An 18,966-nucleotide genomic window follows, 5' to 3' on the forward strand; every position below is an offset into this window, starting at 1 on the left:
AATCTAGCTTTTATGCGGAGCTTTCCTCGTTCCGTAAATCATCCGCCGCTAGTGGTTCAATAGAAAAAGTAATGATTGCCGATCCTCTGACGAACAATGTTCTGAGTATAAGTGCAGCAAGGGCAAAATCTTTAGCGCCCTGTTTGAGATTTTGTATGGTGGGTGTTGGTCTTCTAGAAGATTTTGGTGGATACAATTTGTTTTATGCGAGATGTGACATTGCTTCTGATTAAAGGGACCTTGCTCTTGCCCGGATAAAAGCTGTTTTTGAACGCATACTTTTACTCATACCTAAAGGGAATGGATTCATAATTAAAAATGTATGTCATTTTGAAAGTAAGGATCGGTGATATTAAAAGAAAGATTACATCTACTTTCAAAATGTTCCACTTAGTATGAAGATTGCGTGTTTTTATGTTTGGTAGGATTCATTAGTTTAGAGAAGACACTCGTAAGGACTAATTTAATCATTCTTGTTAACCCAAACTAGCTGTCAAGATATGAGATGAATAGAATATAGTTATTATTGATTTTCATTTCTGAAAGGTATGTTCGGCGTATTTGTTGACGATCAAATTTCGGACATACATCACATTTCCTTACTTAGGTAAAGGCACAACTTTCCTGCATCACAAACTCAACTCAAACTCCTTACAACAAATACTGCATCATTTCCTAAATTATTTATATCCAAACAAAAAGAATCACACACACACACACACATGTTTTGAATAAATTTGACTTAAATTTGGACAGATTGTGCTATTTTTTTTTTATTATCAACAACAGTGGTGACGCTAGATTGAGAGATGTGCGCTGTCAAGATAAAAGAAAATGTATTGAATCGCATTACAAATACTTGAGAGCAAGTAAGACATATAAATTATGAGTCTAAACCCATAATTTGATATGAAGACAAATGTGAATATTTGCTGTTCTATCCGCTCTCATGCACAGAATGTTGAAAACGTCGCTTTGTTCAAGTAAACAAGTATTCAGGGATTTATGTATGTGAACTTTATAGCAGTTGGGTTTGTCGGAGTTCACATTTTATGAAAAGTTATCCACACATGCAAAACACGTATGTGCACTCAATGTTATACTTGAAATGGTCTAAATACGTCACTTATACCTTGAAAGAAGTAATGTATTTCTTTATCTTAAAAAAGATAAGTGTAAGGTTGTATGTTTCATTACGTTGTAAAAAGTATTTTGAACTTTTAATAAACCTGGTTAATAGATTTAAATTCCACTGGTCTTCAAAGGTTGTTGAAGATGTGAAGTTCCAATTTAGTGCTTTGTAAAATCTTTTTCTTGATAATAAAGAGCAGGTAAATACTGTTTATTCATTAAAGGCACATTATTAATTTTAATGGGGCTGGGTGGTTAAAAAATTGCAGATCTAACTTAAATAATTAAGTACAGTTTCAGTAATATTTTGTCCTGTTTCAAAGTGTGTTTTAAAATTATCAGAATAATTGAAATGTGACATTTATTAACACAAAAACACGTAAATATTAAATATATATAAAGAGTTAACAGATCAGACTTTCGCGAGGGTAATTGCAACGCCATACAAAAGTGCATGTTCCCGTACTGTAGATTCCTAATTAAACGCAAGGAATTAATTTTCGCGTAAAATCGCGTAAAACAACCCTCGCGGATTTTAAAAATCTCGCTTTAATTTTTTTGACAGTTTTGAACTATAGGAAATATTAACAAAAAATTGGTGATCGCAATTTGAAACAAAACAGCGGAATTGCGAAATTAAGTACTCGCGTAAAATAGGGAATTTACATTATTTTCCATAAAACTGAGCAGAATACACCAATTCTTCAGTTGTTGTGGGCTTTTTAATTAGAAAAAATGTCCGCAGCCATCGCCTACAACGACATCATCACCTTATCGTGGAATATCACATGAAATATATTAATTTCGTTGTGGGCGACGGTTGCGGACACATTTTGTCTCTCTGAGAAGACTATGAGAAAATGCCATTTTTCTTCATGTATGACTACATCTTAATAATATGACATAATGTTGAAATTATTATTCTCTTTTGAAAACAGAATAAAAGGGCATAACTTGGTTCTTTAAAGATGTTATATGTGTTTTATGTGAAATTTAAACAACTTTTTTTAAATTTTAGGGCATACATTGAAAGAAACTGTACCATCTTTTTTGTTAAACTTGAATTATTTAGCTATAATATACTATTTAGGAAGAAAGAAAGTTGTATGTTTTAACTTTCAAATTTGAATGTTTTTACTTATCTTTAATACAAATCTCTTATTTTTTAAAACTGTCTCAATTGTCAATGTCCTTCAAGACAAGAAAATATCCTAATTACTGTTTCATATAACTTTAGTCAACATGTCGTTTAGTGCAACAACTATACCGGGGCTTTCTTATTTCTTCTCCAAAACTGAAAGAGAAAGTGAACTTTATTTATTTTACAACCACTGATAAGCAAGTTCTACAGCTTATATTAAAATCTCTCGTTGTCACGGATGTTAGCGTGAGGGGGCCATTGGTGTGGGAAGAAGCCGGAGTAACCGGAGATAACCCGCGTGCGATCGCCATACCTATCACATACATACTGTCGATCACGGGGATCGAACTAGGATCGCAGCGATGAAAATCGAGTCCATTATCCACTACTCTATTACTTCTCTATGTAAGTTATTTAAATCCAAACCATATTCAAGTTCAATTTGGAATTGTCTCAGCAAGGATATGAAGAGTTGAATACAGAAGTGAAATTTAAGGACACAGTGAGAGGGTACATGAGTAAAAAGAGAAACCTTGCAGTGGAATTTATTCAATCTCTCGAAAGCGATGCTTCATTTCTGGTCGAAAAATACGTTTAACGCCTTCATTTCTTTCAGACGTTCGCCGAGAGAATACTGTAAAGATATGGACAAGAAAGAAGTTAGAATTAAAAATTAGCTAGTTTATTTAACCTAGACAGGTTCAGTAGCTATATGATAAGAAAATACACTAGTGAATCATTCAATTTATCAGGAGAAAAGATCCCATAAATAGCTTAAAAGATAGTAGAAGATAATGGTACACCTAAAAAGATAACAAATCCTTTTTAATTTTCAATTAGAAGTATTGAAGAAAGTGATTGTGAAATGACATCGATAACATAGGAGTCAACACTTTTGTTCTTCTTTCTTTTTTGATCAAAGTTTTCATGGAAGGGGCGTCTTGATCTTTAAAATAAAATAGTGTTTGTGGTTATTGCAAAACCATATACCTTAAAAATAGGGGGGGGGTCATGAAAGAAACTTGTTAAAATAGTTGAAGCTTGTAAAAATGGAGCCAAGAACCAGGACGTAGAGTTTGCTGTTACCTTATAGAAGACGGATATGGGGTTTCTGTAGCTAGTTAGCGTGGTAAACACTGAAAGCACTTTAACCGTATATGACTTATACAAAATCAGACCAGAAAATAAAATAAAGATAGATCATCATTAGAGTGACTAAAACCAAAAAAGTGTTTACATTTGTGCAACATCAACCATAAAGACACATACTAGAATTCTGATTATACTGAGGTTGATAAAAAAGGTTCTGTCTACTACTTTTTGTATGACAAGAAGTATAACTCGGTTTAAAAAATTACCAGACTTATCTGTGAATTTGCCTAACTGCCTATGCTGGTGGTGTTTTAATGTGGTGTTGCGATACTTCGAATTAGAGCCGAAAGAATGATACAAAGAAAAAGCATCGCCCTTTTCATCATTTTCAAACTAACCTTAAAGCATCTCTGTAAGATATTGGCCTTCAACTCCACATTTAGATATATTAATGATAATTTATTCATTGACAACTGTTACTTTCACTCACATTTTAATTCAATATATCCCAGTGAGCTTGAAATAAAAGATACCACAGATTGCGAAACATATGTTTCATATTTGGACATTTTAATACAAAAAGACGTTAATGGTTACCTAACAACAAAACTAACTATGATAAACGTGATAATTTTAATTTTTCCACCGTCAACTTCCCATACTTATGTCGCAATATACCACCATCACCTGCTTATAGGTTTATGTCTCTCAGCTTATTCGTTGCGCAAGAACATGCTCTACATACGAACATTTTATTAAACGAGGCATGCTACTTACAAACAAGTTGTTGGAGCAAGAGTATCAAGAACCTCGATTAAAATCATCTTTACACAAGTTCTGTGGTCGATACAACGACCTTATCAGCAAGTACATTGTTTAATTAGGACACAGGCTGACTGGTGTTTTTCATACTTGTTAGACCTTTATTTATACACCGGACTAACTACGGTTTCTTCCGTTTTTCATGATCTGGACAATGAGCACACGGCAGGTGGGCCAGTCGGCAAATGATGCTTACTCCTCTTAGGCACCTGATTCCACTTCTATCTTTTTAGAGGTCTGTGTTACTCTTCTTTAAATTCGTATTTCGCTTTCTGGATTTTTGAGATGGATGACAGTTTGTTATTGTCAATTTTCATCGAGTAATTTGGGCTGCATATTTGTGTTATATTCTAGCTTTTTATTACAGTTTTATAGTAAATTTTTTTTATCATTTCAGTTTTATATTTCCCTTTAAATTGTCAAGGGTAAATAATAGAAATAAATATCAGGGATTTAACTGCTCAATTAAACAACAAAGCAAAAGTGTTTGTCTTGGCTAAGCAGAAAGTATTTGCATTCATCTTTACATCAAATAAATTGTTGACTTGAAGTTTTGTTTAAATTTATTCAGCCTACCAGTTTAGATACAAAAGTTTTATCAATATGCTTCGATTCATCGCCGTATCATCACCGTCCGATTAAATATGCTTGCAACGACACGTTGGTAGAGAAACAAACATGTATTTAATTCTACTTTTTTGCATTTGTCTGAATACTAACCTAATCCTTAAAAGTACTATGTTTAAACTTTTTATTTTGACTTTTAAGCATAGGAAATGTTAACAAGTCGTCTTAACTCTCGAATATTTTAGATATGCTACGTAGTCATTATGGACGTTTCTGCAATATGGATAAGAGCATTAATATATTTGAAAGGTTTTCAATTTCATCGAATAAATGCTACTGCAAAATTCAACATAGAAACTTTTATAGATCTTTTCCTTTCCTATATTGTACTCAAAGGGAGAGAAACATTCTCTCAAAGTGCGTATTTTGTGACCAATTAATGTTTGGAAAACTTTAAATAGTTGATATGTAATTCAATATAAAAAAAGATGATAACTAAATTTACCAAGAGTCTAAGATAGGTAACTTCAAAATGTATAGGTAATCTTTCTTACATTTGAGTTTTCTGCTACGACTAATTCTGCTATTGTTTAATGCATTCAAGTCAAATTTGTTAACACTGAATCATATTATAAACTTTCAAAGATAAAACAAAATGTAAAATGTATTTAACATTGTGTTTATGAATACTAGGTTTATCACTAGGCAGCTTATAACGATATTAGAACGAAACATAACAAATTTTAACATGCCCATTGACCGAATAATTGGGGGTTATATAATTTACGCGTCAATAACAAAGATTCACGTCATGATTGGGCATGTTAAAAGTATTGATCGTCTATAACTTTTATATATTTGTAAACAACGTTTAATACAATTTCTCCAATTCCTACATGCATACAATTATGTATTTAGTTTGATCCTTTTCCCAGCATATAAATTTACACAAACAGAAAAAATATTTATCCAATTTAGATGTAGATATTCAATTTAGATTAGGAACAAAACGGCATGAATGTGTCTTAAGTCACACAATTTATTTTAGTAATTTTTCTAATTAATTAACTTTACAGCTGGCTAGATTTCTTTCGGTCAACTATTACATTGCAATCATGTCATCATCCTTATCATTAAAAATGTATTTAAAAAATCATAAAGATGTGAAGTCAAACAATCTAGAAACAATCAATGCAATTCTAAATTAATAATAATGTATATGTATTTTTAGAAACAATTAGGTTTATCAAATATGGATAAACCCTGTTATTTCATGCAGTTAAGCATATTGTTTGGGGCAAGAACTATAACTCTAGTAATGTTAATTCAAGGGCAATAACTCTACACTTCCTGGTCTTGGAGCGTGCGCGTTAAGCTCTTCCTTTTATATTCAACTGTTCCCTGAGTCGGTCACAAAAAATCAACTAGAGAAATAATCAAGTTTTATCGTATTAATCGGCGAGTTTTATTACTTTATACCGGCATATTATTTCAATATCATGCTGAGGGTAAGGAACCAAAGGGCATCTAAGGCGAGAAGCCCATACGCAGCCGTGCCAAATGGAACAAATACAGTTGCCTCGAGTAGTGTATTGGCACGAGGTCGTCGCGGAAATCGTCGAGGAGGTCAAGTGAGACAGCCCGTTGCAAACATCTCCAATATTAATGCTCCTCCGACACAAGCGACTCCTCCAACACCTGCGGCTCCGACGACACCAGCGACACAGGCGTCAACTGAAGCAGGCCAGGGAATGTCACGGAGCGGGATGATTGGGATGATTCCTCACAACATGCCGCCCATAGTTAATCCCACCCCTGACGCACCAAGTGCGTTGTCATCACATGTTCCCACCAACATGAATCAAGGTACAGAAAATTATTTGGAAAATAATATTGACGCGCCAAACCCATTTAACAGTGTTACTTCTATACTGGGATCCCATGTATCCCAAGCTCTTAAAGATAAAATTTGGAATGGCGAATTTGTTCATTTAAACAAATTGTTGCTTCAAGAGCCTTGCACAGAAATGCAAAATCAAATTGTTTTCGAGGGGGGTGTTTTTCAGGTCAAACCAAAAAATAAAGAAACAAAAATTACAAACTTCTCGCAATGGATGGATGCATTTTTCATATATGCTTCTATATACTTAGAAAAACATCCACTACAAGCCATTTCACGTGCACTCTTCAGGTATATGTCAACAATAAAAAGGGGGGCTGCTAGTAACAATTCAGGTTGGTTGGATTATGATGTGCAATTTCGCTTAAAGAAGTCCGTCGACTCCTCTTTAAACTGGGGATCTATTGATGCTGAACTATGGTTGTTTTACATGCAAACAGTTAATAAAACCCAATTGTCAACTCGTAGGTATTTGAAATGTTATGCCTACAATTATGAGGGTGTTTGTCAGAAACAATATTGCAAGTATTTGCATCAGTGCATTTCATGTAATGCATATCATCCCTCCATTAACTGCTTCAAAAATAATCAATCTAATCAAATTCCCAAAAATGCACCTGCTCGTTCGGAAAATTTTAATTCCAACAACAAATTTTTCAGGAATCGACAACAAACCACAGGACGGCAAACCTACATGTAACTTGTTACATAAATTATGGGATATTGGCAGCACTCCAATTAATACATCTAACTTCGATTCTTTACTGGTAAATTACCCAAACAAAGAAATAGCAACAGTTCTATCAAATGGGTTTAAAAATGGGTTTTCACTTCAATATACAGGCATTAGAAAAAAGGTTGAATTTAAAAACATGATATCTGCAGAGGAACATGCTGTTGAGTTACATGAAAAAATAAATAAAGAAATAAAATTGGGTAGAATTTTAGGCCCCTTTCCCTGTCCACCTATTTCAAATTTGCGGTGTAATCCTATTGGTATCCTCCCCAAAAAGCAAGGAGGGTGGCGTATGATTTCTAATTTATCACACCCAGTGGGTAATAGTATCAATGATCACATTGATCAGCAATATTGTTCAGTGTCGTACTCTACATTTGATCAAGCCTTGTCACTGATTCAGGAGATGGGGGAGGGTGCATTAATGGCCAAAATGGACATTTCAAGTGCTTTTAGATTGTTGCCAGTCTGTCCTGAAGATTTCTGCTTGCTAGGTTTCAAGTTTTTAAATTCATATTATGTGGACAAATGCTTGCCAATGGGTTGCTCAATTTCATGTTCATTATTTGAGATGTTCTCTTCCTTCCTTCACTGGGAGCTGCAGCAAAGGTCAAATTCAAGGGGGATCATTCATTATTTAGATAATTTTTATTTATAGGTAGAGCAAACACAGCTGATTGTGAGATGTTAATGGCTCATATGATAAAGTTATCTGAAATTTTAGGGATCCCATTAGCTCCAGAAAAAACAGAAGGTCCATGTACATCTATTTGTTTCTTAGGATTAGGCATTGACACAGTTTCAAGAACTATTTTCATTCCAAAAAATAAAGTTACTGAACTTTTGGAAAAAATTAATGATGCTTTAAGTTGTAAAAAGGTCACCGTTAAAAAATTACAGTCATTAGCAGGGTCACTAGCATTTGTGGTTAAAGCTTTGCCCTCAGGAAGAGCATTTTGTAGTCGTGTATATGCGGCTTTAGCAGGAGGTAAAAAATCTTTCCATTTCATAAGAATTTCAAAAGAAATCAGATTGGATTTAGAAATGTGGGTAGAATTTCTTACAAAGTTTAATGGATTAACCTCTTTTCCATCTTTGACATGGCAAGATGATGAGACACTCAAATTTTATACAGATAGCTCAGGTTCAAAAGGTTGTGGGGTTATATTTGGCAGTCAGTGGTGTTATTTGGCTTGGCCTTCACATTGGTTTTATGAGACAACAAAAGATATTACTTTTCTTGAACTTGTGCCTATTGTTTTGGGAGTTTTTATTTGGGCAGAACAACTCTATGCAAAAAAGTTATTGTTGCATATTGACAATCTCTCATTAGTTCATATTATTAATCAAAAGTCTTCAAAAAATAACAGGGTCATGGTTTTGATTCGAGCGTTGGTATTGTATACCCTTAGTTATAATATCCAGGTTAGAGCTATACATGTTCCGGGAAAAAATAACAATATAGCAGATGCTATTTCTCGCTTTCAGTGGTCAAGATTCCGACAGTTGGCTCCTACAGCAGACAATTTTCCATGTCAAATTCCTGCTCCATTTTGGGAGATTATTCATCAACTATAGGTCAACTGTTAGAAGCCAGTATATCTGAAAACTCGAGTAAAGTTTATAAACAAGGCATCCAAGCATTTTTTAATTTCAGAGTTCAAGCTTCCTTTGAGCATTTGTGGCCACCACCTATAGATCATATAGTAATGTTTATAGCTTATATGAAGGAATCTGGATTTGCATTTTCAACAGCAAAATCTTATATGGCTGGTTTGAGTTTTGTTGTAAATTTACATGGTTGGCAGAATGCTACAGAATCCTTTTTGGTCAAAAAGTTGTTAGCAGGATTTAAAAGGTCATGCAGAACTCAGGACATTAGACAACCAATTACATTGTCTTTATTAACACAAATTACCAGTATCATTCCACATTTAACTATTTCTTCGTATGAAGCACATTTATTTCAGTCAGCATTTCTCATTGCATTTTTTGCTTTATTGAGAGTAAGTGAACTAGTGGCATTGGAAAGAAATCATGTTCAAATGTTGGAGGATGAATTTATAGTTTTTGTGGGTTGCTCAAAAACAGATCAATTTGGTAATGGTTCATCCATTAGAATACCCAAAACACCAGATTCTTTTTTGATGTTTCAAATTTTTCAAAAATTTCAAAGTCATAGGCAATGCATTCAAGCAACACATCTATTTGCCCACTGCAATACTAAACCATTGACTCAATATCAATTTTCATCCATGCTGTATAAATCCTTAAAATTCCTAGAGGTACCTACAAATTCATTCAAGTCGCACTCATTTAGGATTGGAGGTGCAACTTACCTGTACTTAAAAGGGGTTTCTGAAATACAAATCAAGCACATGGGTAGATGGAGTTCCTCAGCTTTCAAATCCTACATAAGACCATGTTAATAGTATTTTTAGTTTTATGCTGTGAAATCATACATAAATTTCAGATTCAGTTTGGATCATTGGCTCATCTATTATTCATTGGGCACAGAAATATGCAGAGACCACAAATCAGTTAAACCTTGGATTAAACCACTTTACCATTAATTGGAATGGTAGAAGGGGAATGGTTTGGGAGTACTTGTATACAACTGTGTCAAGTATGTTAATAGCTAATAAACAACCAACTATTTTGATAATTCACTGCGGGGGTAATAATATTGGGGACCCTCAAAATACCCTAAAAGGTATTCAAAAATTCATGAAACTAACTTTATCTCAAATAGCAGACCTCTTGCCAAACACTCTCATTGTATGGTCACATATATTACCTAGAAGTAATTGGAGGCAGTCTTTATCAACCATTGAAGGTGAAAACTCTAGGCGTAGAATAAATAGTGCCATTGCAACATTTGTTTTGAAAAAGCTTAATGGTGCATCTATCAAATATCCAGATATCCAGATAACTCAAAAGCGATTATTAAGATTAGATGGTGTGCATTTGTCAGATCTGGGTAACAATATATACATAAATTCCCTGAAAAATGCTATTGTGCAGTTTGTGACATCTTCCTCTCGCACCTATCCTTAAAATACTAGCTGATATATCTGTGGCAAGTCATGGTCCGTTTAATTATCTATCTTATTATATATCATATACATATATCTGAATCTAGAATGTCCAAGTATAGACATTCTTATGTATCATATCTACAGGTGTCATTGTTGTCAAAATTGCCGCCTGGTATTGGCGGATGGTTCACGTGACAGTGTCCGTGATCCATTTGGCATAATTTTGATTAGAATACTGTCTCCGTGGGGCACTGTTTTTTCCAGGCTCCTCGGGTCAAGAGAGTATTTCTAATATTGTATATTACATATATATATTTGATATATGCTGCCATATTGTTTGAACGGCGCATGTCGAGTTCAATGTACATGTATGAAATCTATCTGATGTACATGTACTATATATCTGACTGATATCTATCTGATATTCATGTACTTATCTAATTTTTGCACATTTGATTAAACGGCCATGACAACTACGCCAAACAAACAAAAGTCTATTTAGTTTTGTATATACATCAAGGTAAATATCTGAATCATAATTGTCTGTTGTTATGAAATTGGTATTAGCTAGAAACATAAAAAGCATATCTATTTGGGCAAAGGTCATGAAATAACTTGATAGGCAGCTTAATTATAAAAAAATCAATTTAAAATAGAAACAAAATTCACCTGCAAGAAATTCTGAATAACAACTGGAAATGTCACAATTAATAGGAAAATGTTTCTTATCAAAGATTTAGGTATTTCCTAACTAAGATAAAAATTTAGCATTAAAAATGCATTGGAGATGGGATCAGGTTTTTAGGAGAAGTAGGCATCTCCTGCCGACAGGTCGCACATAGTGTAAGTAGTAAATTTGAATAGACTGTAGTTGTAAATCATACATAAGATATAATTTCACCAGAAACGGACTATGAGTAAATTAAAGTGGCCTTAATAAAGCTATTCTTGACGCTTTTTATACGATCAGAGAAATATATGATACCTCGTGGATAACTTATTTTTCCTCCTTATTCTAGAAATGTCAAGATACAATTCAAAATTTATTGCTAGCGTAAATTCTATTTTTTAAAGGTTAAGATTTATCAAATTCGTACCATAAACACTTGATTTTATTTTCAATTATCATTCATATTAAATGAGCCGTTTTGAATTAAAGTGGTATGTATATCTAAGTTATAGTAGATTATATTTTTTCATTTAGTATAATATAATTTAATTATTTTAGTATACATTGTTCACAATATCAAAGTCATACTCAAAATTGTATTTTTTTCAAATACTATGATCACCTAGAAATGATTCTGTATCAGGCTATCTATCCATCTATCTATCTATCTATCTATCATCTTTGGCGGGACTCCTACAATCTACAATACGCTGAGTTGTTTTCATTGTGTATCTGGCTTATAATGCATCTGGTGGGTGGTAGCTTTCTGAATTGAGATGTTGGTTAGCTGTTTCTTGATTCTTTAGCTCCTTAAACCTTAACACTTGTTGTATCCACCATGGCGATTTTCACACTGCGTATCATTCGGTCTCCACACATAGCTGCTTTTGGTAATATTCGGGTGCCAATTGCAACGTAACCCATACCTCTTCCTGTTTATTACGATGAATCTCCTGATGGTTTTCGTCAATCTTTTCACTGATTCCGTAGCAAATCAACCATGCAACAAGTATTAGGTTATAGTACTATATGTCGAAATGCATTCGAACATTTTTTTTTAATTCTTATCATTTAGATTTTCACTTATCAAACGTCTCTTTATTTATGGCAAAATATTAAATTAACACAAATGTTTATAAATATTGACAAAGTTTTCTAAAACTTATAACAGAAAGAAATCAATTATATAATGGACATTATGATCAAATATGATCGATATATAAAATGAGATTACATTTTAGATAATATCACAAACTAATACATTAAATTTTTGCCTCCCTTCACAGATCATAGGCCTATCACATAAGCTCCGATAAATAACAACATCTAGTAAATCAGAAGTCCACCAACAGCATAGTGTGCGTACCAATGAGAGTCAGAACAAACACGTAGTAGCTTAGCAACAAAGCACTGGCCCCGCCTTTTCCTCCACCCTCCGGCGCAGTACTGTTCCCTGTAGTGGTGGTTGCAGTACTTGCAGTAACAACTATGGTACTAGTAGGAGCAATAGATGTACTTGTCGAAACAGTAGGTGCATCAGTGGAAGCTGTTGACGTACTAGTGGGAACAACTGGCGCACTAGAGGAAACAACTGGTGCGCTAGTGGTAGCAACTGGTGCACTAGTGATAACGACCGAATTACTAGTAGGTAAAACAGGCGTGCTAGAAGTAGTAACCGGTGTACTAGTAATAGCGACCGGCGAACTAGAGGTAACAACTAGTGCACTAGTTGTTATAACCGGTGCAGTCGTACTGGCACTCGATTCGATGCTCACAAAAGGATCTGTGGTGGTTGAGTTCACTAAAAGATATGTTGAAAAAAACTTAATGTTTAACTATGATATATCAAATATATTATACAATTATGGACTTCACTGGAGGTCACAGAAAGTGATTTCGACCGAGCTTGCGAGGTCGATATCACTTTTTTGTGTCTGAGGTCGATATCGCTTGACATGGGTCCATATAACCACATATTCACCGTGCAATGAAGTCCATAATAGTTATATTATATAATCACCCACAGCACAATTATGGCTGTCAAGGAATTGGTTTATAAATACAAAAAGGTTAATGAATTGTTCATTATGAACTTAAAATAATCCGCAATCTTTTAAAATATTAACGCATCAATTATGAATTCAAGCTATCAATATTTTGATAATCACTTCTATTTTTAATAACAATAAAACAAAAAAATAATGACATAATTTACAACACCGTCATCAATTAATCCGACACACTAAAAAACAAAGGGGCCGATCTTGCTGAACAGCTTACGATGACGTCATCTGCCTCTTTATGATGAACAAAGTGAACAGAGAGGCTTTCAATAACATTTTTTTAAATATTAGAAATTTTTATAAACGGAATATGATTGATGAACATTTCGCACTTTATTATTTTTGATATTCTGTATTTCATAATTCCCATTGATCACTTGTCTTTACAATACTAATTTTTGTTGATACTGCCGTGTCTTGCGATGTTATATTCCGCGGGTGCGCTTTCGCGTCGATATCGTTAAAGAATGAATGTCACGTGATGTATTTTTACCCGATGAAAGAGACGCAAATTATTGTCTTATATAATATACTTATTTATAAAGGTGTATAGATGCTTTTATCATCACAGAAGCATTAAAACACTACATAAAAAAAGTAAATTTTACCTTGAGCATTGACCTTTGCCAGCAAAATGAAAAAGATTACAACCGTTTTCATCTGGAAAAACAAATAAAATAGTGATTAAATTTTCAAAAAATAAAGATATAAAGAAAATGACTTCCAACATTGATGCATAACTTTAAATAAGATCTTGCCTTGTGACACTACGTTCTGACACCAGAGCTGTTTTAATTTGGTACAGATATTATTCAATGTCACAGATTTATATACATGCACGTAAACAGAATTTATGATTTTTCAATATGAAATCGTGGGTATTTTTAACCAATGGAAATAGTCCCTTACTCTAGTTCATAGGTTCGCAAAAAAAAAACCCACAATAATCAATCACCTACCGACAAGGTCATAATTGCTCCCTCCAAGGAGGTGATCCTATGGATACTATAGGGCATCATTTGTCACCTCTAACCTTGTAAATCCTTACATTTACAGTCATATTGACTGAAATACTTGACAAACAAACTCAACAATATGTGGATGGTTGCATAATTTTATCATTTCTGTCAGAAAATTAGTTTATACCGGGAGCGGATGGTTTTAAATGACCTGATTTTTTGCAATAAAAGGGGAAAATGGAGGTTAAATGTTATTTTGTAGTTATAGATTGCTATCATGTTTACTTTGTCCACTTGTTCAGCAGAGGAAAACATTTATTGGTATTTGACATTATACTTATACTTGTTTTCATTCTATGCAGAATGTAAATAATGTAGAATTTTGTTTAAAAATCTCTCTTTTTGGATCTAAAAGTGTTTTAGAAAGGAAATGGTTCAGAATATGAAATTCTACTGGAAAAGAATGCAATAAACCCCTTAAGCTTAATAAGGATTACATGTATGTGTAGAATAACCGTGCATTTTCCTTTGAAGCTTACGTTAATCAGGGTTTATTAAGTGAAATAGTGAAAATGGAAATTATTTAAAATTTATATGGATAATTTTATAAGTTGGAATAATTTATGAATAAATGTTTTAAAACCTTCAAACAACAGGTCCATGTTTTTTAGCATGAAGAACATTTAACATAAAGTGAAAATTTATTATATAAATATAGCTATAGTGTATATTCAATATCCACTCGACTTTGACTTTCCCCAGTCATCCTCTTAGATCCATTATATAGGAATGTAAATACGGGTTGGTCACGTGATCAAATGCAATAAAGCCCGAGGAGCTTAATGGGAGATGTAATCATGTGCCAACCCGCATATATATCCCCATTTACATCAACAACTGATACTTTATTATTTGCATCCATATGTGTTGCAAATTATGGCAATAACGTTGATCCATACTTTCTTTGCGTTGACCTAGAAAGCCGCTTCGATTGACGTAAGTTCAAGAATGTTTCAAGCATCATAACAATAAAATTAACACTTTTTTACAAGACAACTGATTTTTTAAAAAAAATAAAGTGACATAGGAAAAAGAATTTACTCGCTTTTTGAAAGAAAAAAAAGATTGAAACCAAATCATGTAGCACTCGGTGGAATATTAATACTTTCCAAAGGTCAATATCTAGTAATTGAAAGGTGCCTACAGGTTTATGAAATTCAATATATAAACCCTTTTAATGATGCTTCGTAACAATGTCTTTCTTTCATAGGGTATATCGGGGCTTACAGTTTTGGTAAACACAACGAAAAATCTTGTTCTAAATAACCATTTTCAATAAGATATGAAGGATAAAAGTAACAAATCTCAGAGTTTTGTCCATGTTTGACTAATGAAATATATCTAGATTGCCTACAGTCTCTCAAAAAACTGCATTAAACAAGCTCTTGAAATCCTCTTTAAAATGATGTCAAATTAAATATAGGTACCGGGATACCTTTTTCCGTGATTAAATAAAGAGTGTTTATTTTTTACATGATTCCTTTTTTAAAAATCGTACTGAAGGATAAGTATTAGGCTTTCTCTAAATTTACGCAAATTCCACTATATGGGACAAAAACTACTAATTGTACAATTGTATACCTACTATTGTGTTGCTATTTTTCAATTTAAATCAATGGGCTAATAGTTCATGCTAATGACCTCTGAATGTTACAATAAATCGTTTTATCATTTTTTTTTTTATTTAAACAATCATTGATGAAAATAAAAAAAACATGTTTAAGGGGTGTGTGCGGCCATCTTGTAAATGTGAGGATAAGAACTGGCTTGTTTCTGTCCAAAACTTGCCAAAAATGTTGCCAAAACATTGCCAGATATAAAAACAATAAATACGAAGTCCTGCATGTCATTTTGCTATGTCTTTTTAATCACTCAGAACATCCCCTTAATTCATATTTTTCAAGTCTATAGATGACAAAATTGACAATAACAAACTTTCGATCATCTCAAAAATCCTAAAAACGAAGTACAAATTCAAAGCAAAGCAACATTAAGATCAGGTGCCTAGGAGGAGTGAGCAACCTATACTGACCGGTCACACCCGCTGTGCGGGTTTTTTTTCGTAATCGTAATCGGGAAAAAGCGGAAAAGTCCTTAGACAATTAGGTGATTAATTATGGACTAACAATTAGTATGAAAACGTCGGTCAGCATGCGACCCAGTGGAAGGTTGTATTTGCTAACAAGGTCGTTGTATCGAAAAGATTACTTCAAACGAGACTGTTGATATGCCTGTTTTATGAACTATTTTTATTTAATAAAAAGGAGATTAAATCAATCATTAATACTTCCAAAAAACAAATTGAACCACATTGGCGAAATTGAAGAAACATTGCTAACCCTCACCCGATTGAAATTACGGTGATCTCGGCTCGAGTTAGGAAAAATTAAAATATATATAACAATTTCAACCTAAAAATAGGATGTTTGGTTGTAATCTAAATGAAGAGAACAATTTGATTCATTTGATGTCCTGGCTGCAAATGAAGAACTATTGTTGATTTTTATTTCTTTTTTTCTTCAATTTAGATCAAGATCAGTTTGTTTTTAATTGGGATGGGTCAAATTTTGTAAATCAGCAATATTTCTTAAATTTTGCCAATTTGATTTTATTTCCTTTTTGAAAATGTGTGTCTTTTCTTTTCTGAAAGACACGTTTCTTTAAAAGAAAATTATCCAAAGGTTTGAACAATATGACCAAAGATGTTTTACTAAAATATTAAAACTTCTTATTAACACTACTAAATATAATTTATTAGGTATTAATATCACGCCAATATTCACGCCAAATTTTAAACTCTACAGTGTGTTACTTGCAACCAACACAGATTATCCATTTTTTCATATAAAAAAAAACTCAAACAGGTATAAAAAAAAATATATCCCTCTTTGAATATCAAAGTCATGTTTCAAAATTATTGATACTTTAAAGCTGCTTGGTCCGATTTTATCAAATTTTATGCACGCTTTTAAACAATGGCTATGCTTAGTATATGTATAATAATAGACATTGCAGTAGTTTTACCCGTCAATTATGCCAAATTTCAATGAAGAAAAATACGTACAACATTTGCTAACAAAACAAACGACATTGAAAGGTACCGCGTTATTTCGCCTCATGTTAAATTTCACCCCTGACGACGAGACAGGTATGGTTGTATTACGAATTTGACATCGCTTTAAATAAAGGTCGAAATGATCAGACAAATTACAAATAAACATGTGTACGTTTTGTTCGCTAATATTTCTGAAGTCTGCTTTCTTTACAATCGATGCATAGCATGCGGGTTGAATAACCCCAATCATTCGGGGGACGAAACTAAGCTGTTTCATTTTCTAAACATTCCCGTGATGCATTTTTGGTTTGTTTTTTCGTTTGCCCAAAAAGAAATTATTTTTATTTACTTTGAATATTTCTAACTTTGAAGGGAGACCGACTCTGCTGGTGTAAATAGGAGAAAGTCCATAACTTTCTGGGATAAATGATCTGTATGGAAAAGATTTTGATACTGTAATAACAAAAAAATCGGACCATGGTAGCTTTAACAATCCATAATATAAACTTTTGGTGTAGCATTAAACCTTAGCGATAAAAAGAAAAATTAACAAATCCAACTTTTTCCTATATCAATACATGTATAAAGCTTTCTTTGTCATAGCATATCTTCCTCAAATATAAACAAAACATGGATACTATTACCAATATTTGTTTACAATATTGATATTTTGTGTTTTTGAAATAATTTATGACTTAAGATACTTAAATTTGTTTACTTATTTATTCATATTCTTAATTTATTTTTATTTTTTATTTATTTTTTGTTGCCGGGGAAGGGGTTATTGTGGCTGTAACCCTGAGTAATTTGCCATGGTAAACATGAGTTGTTAATGGACTATACACGAAATGGCGATGAAACTGCGTTTGCGATTTTGACCAGGATAAGTAGGAAAAGTCAAACATAGAGTGTATTTGCTATTTGAATCATATATTCCAAAAGTAAAATTTTCATCGACGTTCTGTTACAATGTCAACCCATAAACATGATCTAATGTGAATCCTACATCATTTTTCCTCTGAATTTATGGTATACTGTGACAAAATGAATAATAAAACTTCTTATTGCAAAAAAATAAAAATATTTTACCGGAACATATTATTTATGCCTAAATATAATTATGTCTTTTCATTGCGATACTAGGTGTGTTTTTACATAAACTACATGAAAAAAGCAGAAACCAATATTATTCATGCGCTACTATGACATCTTTGCCATTTTTGCTGTTGTGCAGGAATAACAGCGATTTGCTCATATTGTAATATATTAGGAAAACCATTTTCAAGTTAAAAAAAATTGATTTTTATTTTCACATTTATTCTCATTTTTATGCATTTAGTCAATATATTAATATGAATGCTATGAATACTAATAATCTTAATTGAAATCTGGCATATACCGAAATTCTCAAAGAAAAATATGGTAAATGATTATCCAAAATAGATGTTTTAAAATGCAACAAACATTCAGAATTAATTGCAGCATGCTTTGGCTTAGCCTGCTCAGATACATGTATTTGTCATTGTTCCTGTTTAACTCTTCCTAATAAATGACTTTCATGACTTTATTGTCAATTTATTGTCAATGTCTGTAACTCTTTATGATGTTTTACTGTTTTTAACTTGTTGATCTGTTTACAATTTTTTTTAGCTTGTAAATGATCTTCTTAAAGCAAACATGTCCCAAATTTTGGGAAGCGAGATGTTTTCATGCCAAACCAACACGAGATTAG

General features: G+C 32.9%; 2 protein-coding genes across 2 annotated transcripts; one reads left to right on the top strand and one right to left on the bottom strand.

Annotated features, from left to right (window-relative positions):
• The first annotated feature begins 5,994 nt into the window (after window positions 1-5,994).
• LOC128191181 (uncharacterized) lies at window positions 5,995-11,034 on the top strand. Its single transcript, XM_052863266.1, has 2 exons — window positions 5,995-6,619; window positions 9,863-11,034. Exons 1-2 carry the CDS (start codon window positions 6,253-6,255, stop codon window positions 10,444-10,446), a joined length of 951 nt encoding a protein of 316 aa, XP_052719226.1. The 5' UTR covers window positions 5,995-6,252; the 3' UTR covers window positions 10,447-11,034.
• Window positions 11,035-11,845: 811 nt separating this feature from the next.
• LOC128157389 (uncharacterized) lies at window positions 11,846-13,901 on the bottom strand. The gene is made up of 2 exons (XM_052819906.1): window positions 13,769-13,901; window positions 11,846-12,898 (listed from the first exon to the last, which is right to left on the bottom strand). The coding sequence occupies exons 1-2, from the start codon at window positions 13,818-13,820 to the stop codon at window positions 12,432-12,434; spliced, it is 519 nt and encodes a 172-aa protein (XP_052675866.1). The 5' UTR covers window positions 13,821-13,901; the 3' UTR covers window positions 11,846-12,431.
• Between the last annotated feature and the right edge of the window lie 5,065 nt (window positions 13,902-18,966).

Source organism: Crassostrea angulata, chromosome 7 (assembly GCF_025612915.1).
Source record: "Crassostrea angulata isolate pt1a10 chromosome 7, ASM2561291v2, whole genome shotgun sequence".
NCBI classification, from domain to species: Eukaryota; Metazoa; Mollusca; class Bivalvia; order Ostreida; family Ostreidae; genus Magallana; species Magallana angulata.